General features: G+C 31.9%; 1 protein-coding gene across 4 annotated transcripts; it reads right to left on the bottom strand.

Annotated features, from left to right (window-relative positions):
* Positions 1 to 284: 284 nt before the first annotated feature.
* On the bottom strand, positions 285 to 7,817 carry Cyp4aa1 (Probable cytochrome P450 4aa1). 4 transcript variants are annotated; one of them, XM_069048976.1, is made up of 11 exons: positions 7,647 to 7,817; positions 2,700 to 2,893; positions 2,227 to 2,393; positions 1,977 to 2,174; positions 1,754 to 1,930; positions 1,648 to 1,702; positions 1,471 to 1,597; positions 1,275 to 1,421; positions 923 to 1,160; positions 683 to 862; positions 285 to 607 (listed from the first exon to the last, which is right to left on the bottom strand). In XM_069048976.1, exons 2-11 carry the CDS (start codon positions 2,702 to 2,704, stop codon positions 444 to 446), a joined length of 1,458 nt encoding a protein of 485 aa, XP_068905077.1. In that variant the 5' UTR covers positions 2,705 to 2,893; positions 7,647 to 7,817; the 3' UTR covers positions 285 to 443. The 4 variants fall into 4 exon arrangements, with proteins under 4 accessions (XP_068905077.1, XP_068905091.1, XP_068905084.1 ...); XM_069048990.1 differs by having other exon boundaries at positions 2,734 to 2,893; XM_069048983.1 differs by lacking the exon at positions 2,700 to 2,893 and having other exon boundaries at positions 7,647 to 7,816.

Below are 7,817 nucleotides of genomic sequence, written 5' to 3'. Positions count from 1 at the left end.
CCATCGGGCTCATTATCACTTGTAAAATACCCTGTATATAGTCTATAAAATACGTAGAGTTATTTACATCAATCTAAAATTCTCTAGAGTTGTCTGATTGTAAATAAATAAGACATGAAAGTGTGCTTTATGAAATTCAGTGATAGCCTTACTCATTTTGAAATCAATCATCAATCATATCATAATCATTTACTACACGTAGAAATGGAATTTTGATTTTTATCAAAACAATTTTTTTACATTCGATCATTTTAGCATACGTAACGTACGTTAACAAGAAAAACTTAGCTTTTTAAAATATATTTCTAACAAAACATAAAAATACAAATCTATAAATAAATTATTTAAAGGAAAATTACAATAACTACGATTGAATTTCTTTCTCCGTTGGCATTTTAGAGTCCTTTTTTAAATGATTGATGCATGTCTTCTTATAAAATGATTTAACCATTTCTATCCTTCAGCCTCAACCAAATGCCTTTTTTTGCTTTTAAGGTAATTCTGTATGATAAATTTAATTGCTCATGTCCAGGAGTCAATGACAGATGGTAATTTCTCAGTATTTGTGAAATTACAGTTTTCAGTTCTATCATGGCAAATTTATAACCTGCAAAAATAAAAGGTTTAACCAAATAATTTTGGTGAATTTATTACTTCTGATAGACTTTAATAAAAACAATACCAATGCAATTCCTTGGACCAGCGCTGAAAGGAATGTAACCGTACGGATGTATATTCATTTTATTTTCTGGTGAAAAACGTTCAGGATCAAATTTTAATGGATTTGGAAAAATATGAGGCAATCGATGCGTTGCAAATGGCGATATGAAAATATTTGTTCCCACGGGCAGTACATATTTTCCTAAAAAATATTCAAATGCAAAAAACATTCTTATATTGATAATTGAGGCTGAATATCTACCTAAAAGAACTTCTTCAGTTAATTTTCGAGCTATTAAAGGTACACTTGGGCACAGTCTCATTGTCTCTTTGATACATTGTTCTAGATATTTCATTTCAAAAACATCTTCAAACGTTACTTCTCGGTTAGTTTTTGCAAATATGCTATTCAGTTCGTCCATGACTTTATCCTGAATGTCCTGATGAGCGGCTAAGAAATATAAAGAAAATGTCAAAGCAGCTCCCACTGAATCCTGTCCCTGTAATAAAAATTAAGAGTTTGTATACAACAAATATTTCAAATTAACTACATAATTACTAATTATTATGCTGCTAACTATTTAGTTAAAAGTAATCAAGAGTAAGTAACTTACCGCCAACATAAAAGTACATGCTTCATTAATAATATCATCATCCTTAAAATCTGGATTGTTTTTAGATATTTCTATCATCATTTCCAACAAGTTACTTAAGGGTTTATTTTCGTAACTGTAAGTATTCCTTCTTTTATTTTCTAAAATCTGATCTGTTGTGTTTGTAAATTCTCAACAAGTAAATTGTACAACTTACAGATTTGGTGTAATTGCGTAAGAGATTTCTGTGTTTTGCTTCCATTTTCGAAACTTCGGTGGTTTTAAAAAGTGCGTCGAGGAGCAACCACGGTCTAACCAGCCTATATGGCATAAAAACTTTGCCTCTAAAATTTTATAAACTAAATTTAAAATTAAAAATTCATGACAATACTACTTTCTATACGGAGAAGATTCTGAATCGTTTTTAACAGGAATACCTAAAATAGCATCTAAAAATATTTAGATAAGTTTATTTGGTCTTATTTTTCGTTTTACGATACCTTGCAAAACATCCAACACAAATCTATTTGCATATCCTGTTATATTAACATCTTCTTGGTTCTTCAAATCTTGCACGATGATAACGGAACTTTTGTAAAATGCGTCAAAGTACACTTTCAAAATGCTTACGTGGAAATATGGCTGAATGAATCTACGATGTTGCTTCCACTTTTCGCCTTAAATTGTTTGTTATTTTTTTATTCAACGTATGCGAACAACTACCTGTATTAGTTATAAGACCGTCTCCTATAAAATTATGTAAAAGAGAATAAAACATATTCTTGGTGGTGTATCTGTTGGTGCTGAGAATAATTTGTAAATCTCTTGGTTCGAACACAAGAAAAAAAGGTATTATGGATATCCAAAATGTTACTATTGAAGAATACAACTGCGACAATCTTGTTCCCAAATCTTCCATTTCTAACATGGTGTTAATGTTAATTGAGAACTGTATAATACAAAGACAACTTACTTTTACTATCTTGTATTAAAAGGACATTTCCTAAAATGGGTAAAGCTGGAGGTCCAGGTATTTTAAATCCTATGTACAGAGCTTTGAAATAATTTTTAAAATAAAGCAGAATTAGCATAATTGTTACGATAAATAAAGTGGTAAACGAATCACTCCAAAGCATTTTTCTGCAAAGGAAAAAAATTGAATTAAAACCGGTGTTACAGTTGTTTATTAATAAAAAAAAAAGATTTAACCAATAAAGATATGTTTTTTTGTGAGTCAAAGTTGCATAAATTAACATCTGTTTATCTAAAGTATTGAAATTTAAATTGAACGTTGACGCAAACTATAGCAGAACTGAATGTCAAATAAAGCAGTTTTTATTGTTTTAGATAGTTTCGCTTAGGACAAAACTATTAGGGAAGAAAAGCTTTAACAAATGAATTTAATTAAACAAGTATAACTATAAATTAACATTGACTGCTACATACATCATCTCATCATACTGTTATATACGAATCTTACAAAGCCGTCGTGACTAGGTTGCTTCGTAGATATCTCTTCCGCAAGTCAAGTAAATGTCAATCCTTAATAAGATTATTCCGTACAGCAGTGTTTGATGCAATACAAGTACCATTGAAAGTAATAATTATACTACATGTAATCCCTTCACTTCTTCTAATCCCTGTATTAATTTTTAAATATTAATAATACTAAGTGAAAGATAATTTTTAACGCAGGTGCATGAAGAATACTTTTTCCCAATTTTGCTTTTTAAATTTTTTAAAAAATCATTTTTTTAAAATAATTACATAAACATTTTTGTTTTATAATACAAAAATTTCCGATAATATTGCGGAATCTGGAAAAGTGCCCCGAATGCTTGCAGCGTTTCCACGTTGAATGGCAAGGGAAATCCTCTCGAAAAGGAATTTCTTTGATTTTGAATCGCCTGATTCCGCGATAAGTCGGTTTCCGATGACATTAATGAAATCGATGGCTTCTTTGCACCAAGGGCCTAAGGTTTCAAATGCTAAACCTTTAAACACATAGTTTGACGAAATGATTGAACTATATTTGCTATGTTTGCGTTTGCAAGCCATTTCAGCGGCAAAACCTGAGACTTCAGATGATTTCAATACGTAACTGTCTGCAAGTGTATCTACAACAGTAACGTCCCAAACCAAAGGTTGACCTTTAATCCACGGTACTAAAGTCATCCCATCTGGGCGTTTTCCGTCATCCCGAGACAGTCCGTTTGGTTCTAAAGTTGAATTCACATGAATTGAAGTTAAAGACCGATTGATAATGGAATTAATTTCAGTGTGTCTTGAAAATCTACCACTGCTTTTGAAACAACTTAGACCGTGGGTGCCAATTTCGTCAACTTTCGCATTGCATTTGCAAATATGAGGTGTACAAAGATTACAACCCAATCTTAAACCAATACAAACTTGGAAGGAAGTGTTATCTAAAAGAGTACCAATATTAGGAGAAGGTATTGCATGTAACCAAGATCCTGATTCTCTGCATTGCAAAGCTTTAAAACGAGCCAAGTCTCTAGGTGAATTAAAGATTAAGTCATTGGCAATTATTCCTTTGATATTAATATTATCCCAATTCTTCTGAAATTGTGGAATTGTTGGTATTTCGTTCTCATTTGCTACACCCCAGGCTGCTAAAGCTTCATCATAATGGTGAATATTAAGCTCATTATCCTTTGAGTTTAGTAATAAAGAAACAAGCTTTTTAACCCCATTAATTGAAGATAGGAAAGCAGGGAGGCAAATATCGGAAATGCGACGAATTCCCAGACCACCAAATCTAATCGGTAAAGTGGACTGACGCCATTGTAAATCAGTTAAACGTAAATTAAGTATTCTCTCTAAACAAATAAAAATAGAGTGTGATTTTGAAAGTTGTGCAGATATTTTAACTCCAGGTAGTACATGTTAAAAGAAGGCAAAATAACCCAACTTGCCTTATGCAGAAATGTTAATGGTTTACGAGAGAATCAAAAGAATCAGTTTGTTTGGGAACCGCTGAAAAATTTAAAATTTGGACGTTTTTATGGCTATATGTTTAATTTTTTTAAGTTTTTTGAGTTTCATAATCAATTTTTGATAAAATTTATACAGTGATGATATAACTGCAACTTATTCAGAAAACAAGGGCTTAATTAACAAAGTAAAAAAAACTGTAATTGTAAGTAGGTAAAAGCAAAGAGTAAGGTAAAAGCATAAAATGAAATATGTACTTATCGAAGATACCTTTTGTGGGGTTTTATCACAGGTTAAAATATCTGCACAAGTTTCAAAATCACCCTGTATGTTTAAAAAATATTTAGTTTGGAATAATGCTTTCCAGAACTATTAGTAATGAATTGTAACTAGATATTTTTAATAAATGTATAAGTATAGAAAATGACATAATTTGCGAAAAAATGTATTCTTCCATAAACCATTATGTATACATACCTATGTACAGTGGCCGGCAAAACAAGTTAACCATCATTTAAATGTCAGTGTCATTAAAGCATTAATTACACATTTGGATTTTGACGTGACAGAAAAGTGATGGCTAGTTTTTATTGCCGGCCATTGTACATACAGGGTCTATCAGAACTGGCAGACCAAAATAATACGGTGTAGATATAAGATTACCTTAAATTATATTAGTAACTATCGAAACAAATTTGATTGTTGCGAGATCATAATAATTGAATATTATGTCATAATATAGTATTTTATTTCATCCTGTGTCAAATTTCAATACTTTACGTCATCAGTTTGAATCCGGGAAAACGCAAAAAACGGCCGGACGCCGGTTAAGTGTTGCTATTGGAAACACAAAAGTAACAATCGCAATAACAATTATTCAGGTTTAAGAAATGTTTTATTCAAAACTACATCTAAATGCAAATTAACAATTTAACTATTTCGGCCACAAAGAAGATGCACTTACTTTCTCAGACTAAAAACGTTAGTTCACAAATAAAGTAATACAACCATTTAAACCAAATCTAAAAAAATAGGTCAGCCAGTATAACCTCTTCCGTAATTTTCTTCACATTATTTTCTGATTTCTATTTACAAAAATGGCTGAATTGTTTTTGATTCCTTTCACCAGACTTGCTAGGTATTAATTCAGCACAGGCTTCTGCAGATTTTCTTACAATTTCTGGAGGATTTGCTTTAGAAGTCATTTTGACGCACAAAATTATTTCAACAAAATAAACAATTGCCAAACAGCCGTTGCGAATCATGTTCCAAAAATGTGACTAGATTTGGAGCTTTTGTTGAATTATTTTGAAATTAATTTCAATGTTTCTTTCAAACGAAATTTGAGGCAGGATGAAATAAAATACATAACGACATTCGTCCGTGAACTCTTTTTACAGTACTCGTTTCGAGTTTCAAGACTCGGCTCCTTCGTCGCCTCGTCCTTAAACGTCTAACTCGTAGTGTAAACTATGAGTTCCCGGACTTATAACGTTAATTACTATTACAGTAGAAGTCCGTTAGGATAGCCTTTACTGCCGAGCCAGAGATTTTGTGAGACGAGCTCGCAGAGCGAGTCGAATAATACTGGCAAGGCTGTAAAGGCCCTAACGGACGTGTATTGTACAATAGTTTTTGTAATATCTCTACGATTCGTTCACAATTATCTTTTTGAAATACATTTTTTTCAACGCCATCGAAAAAACCGAATGATTAATAAGTGTGCGGAGGACGTCGTCATGTCCACTGTTGTTTGTGAAAAACATTGTTGCAATGTTGTTGTCAGATTTGTTCAACGCTTAACTTTCCGTTGAAAATAAATGAATGAAATCAATAAAAAATCGCAATCAAGATATGCCCGATGTCCGGAAGTGAGGTATCGTTATTGCCTGCAAAATCGGGCTTGTGTTAGTCTTAAAATTGTGAAGCATCATCTTCGATCTTGTCTACATTTGCTGCTGTTTGTCAGATTTGTTCGACACTTAACTTTCCGTTGAAAATAAACGACTGAAATCAATAAAAAATCGCGAGCAAGATATTCCCGATGTCCGGAGAGCAAGTGAGGTCATCGTTATTCCCTGCAAAATCGCGCTTGTGTTGTGGTGTTAAAAGTCTGAAGCATCATCTTCGATCTCGTCTACATCTGCTAGTGGCATACGGATTTCGATTAATTCAAGGTGTGTCCCATAACATTAAACATTAATTATTGTACCAATTGTAAAAAAGTTGAAAAATAAAGTTTAGATCTACGTTGCTATAGTTATTTAGTCATTCATAACGGCCGCTCCCGCTCATAACGGACACCCTTAACGGACTACGGCCGTTATGAGGTTGTTTACATGGTGACAAACAGTCCGGAAAGCCACCTTTAACAACTAGATATTACAAAAAATTATTTCTGAAAATTACAAAGTTTTTATGTCAAATACTATAACGTAAATCCAACAATGCATATGCACTATTTGAAATTGAAATGCATCCATAGTTACAAATAAAGCAGAAAAACTAATTTATAGGTAACTTAACATCAACAAGAGAATTGGTCAATTTAAATTGCTTCTTTCCTAATCACTATTTAAGATAGATTTTTTTTAACATTTTACCTATTATTCCCAGAAGATGATGATTTCATCGTATTATTTTGGTCCACCAGTTCTGATAGACCCTGTATACCGGGTGTAGAATTGGTTTACGAGACATAGGATTTTACATGTAAAAATAAAGAGTTTCAATTATTGGCTCCCCTAATAAATTTACGGCAAACTAGTTAAAATGAAAGTTGGAGAGAATTAAAATTACTGCGTAATTTCAGGCTTACTTTTTTTCTAACATCTTGTGGTACTGAAAGAAAGGCAAGAAAGAAGTTGACACAAAAACAGTAAAAAGTACTACTAAGCATGAAATTGTGAAATTGTATTTCTTTCTTTAAATGTTATTACGGAGGATCTTTTTTAAGCAACTTCCAAGCAATATTTGCTTCAGGTTTCCGCGACCGATCAATTCCTGCCACAGAAACAATTGAAAGAATTGTAGAGAAGTTTGAGCATTTAATGGAAGATACCTTTTCAATTTTCATTCATCCTGTAGTCCTGTACGACTTCATTTGAAAGGCAAATTAAAAGACAATTAAATAATAGAGAAACCATCCGACATACATAGTATTTTAAAAGTCAAATTTTATGGCTAGTACTACTTTTTAGTATTTTTGTGTTAACTCCTTTCTTGCTTTTCTTTCAGTACCACAAGATGTTAGAAAAAAACGAAGAGTGGAATTAGACAGTATTTTTAATTCTCTCTAACTTTCATTTTAACTATTTTGGCATAAAATCATTAGGGGAGCCAATAATTGAAACTCTTTATTTTTACATGTAAAATCCTATGTCTCGTAAACCAATTCTACACCCGGTATGCATTATATTTTCTGCCACTATAACTTACCAAAACGTTGAATTCAACAGTCACTTATTTTTTAATTATACTTATAAAATAAGGAACATCGCATTACCACAAATGTTATTTATTGTGAAAACGAATTTATTGCTTTAATAAGTTTCGCTACTACACACTGCATGTGTTCACTCTAAAGATGAATATTATACTTACTATCAT

The sequence above is a fragment of the Tenebrio molitor genome, chromosome 1 (assembly GCF_963966145.1).
Source record: "Tenebrio molitor chromosome 1, icTenMoli1.1, whole genome shotgun sequence".
Lineage (NCBI taxonomy): Eukaryota > Metazoa > Arthropoda > Insecta > Coleoptera > Tenebrionidae > Tenebrio > Tenebrio molitor.
This window is presented reverse-complemented; position numbering and strand designations above follow the sequence as displayed.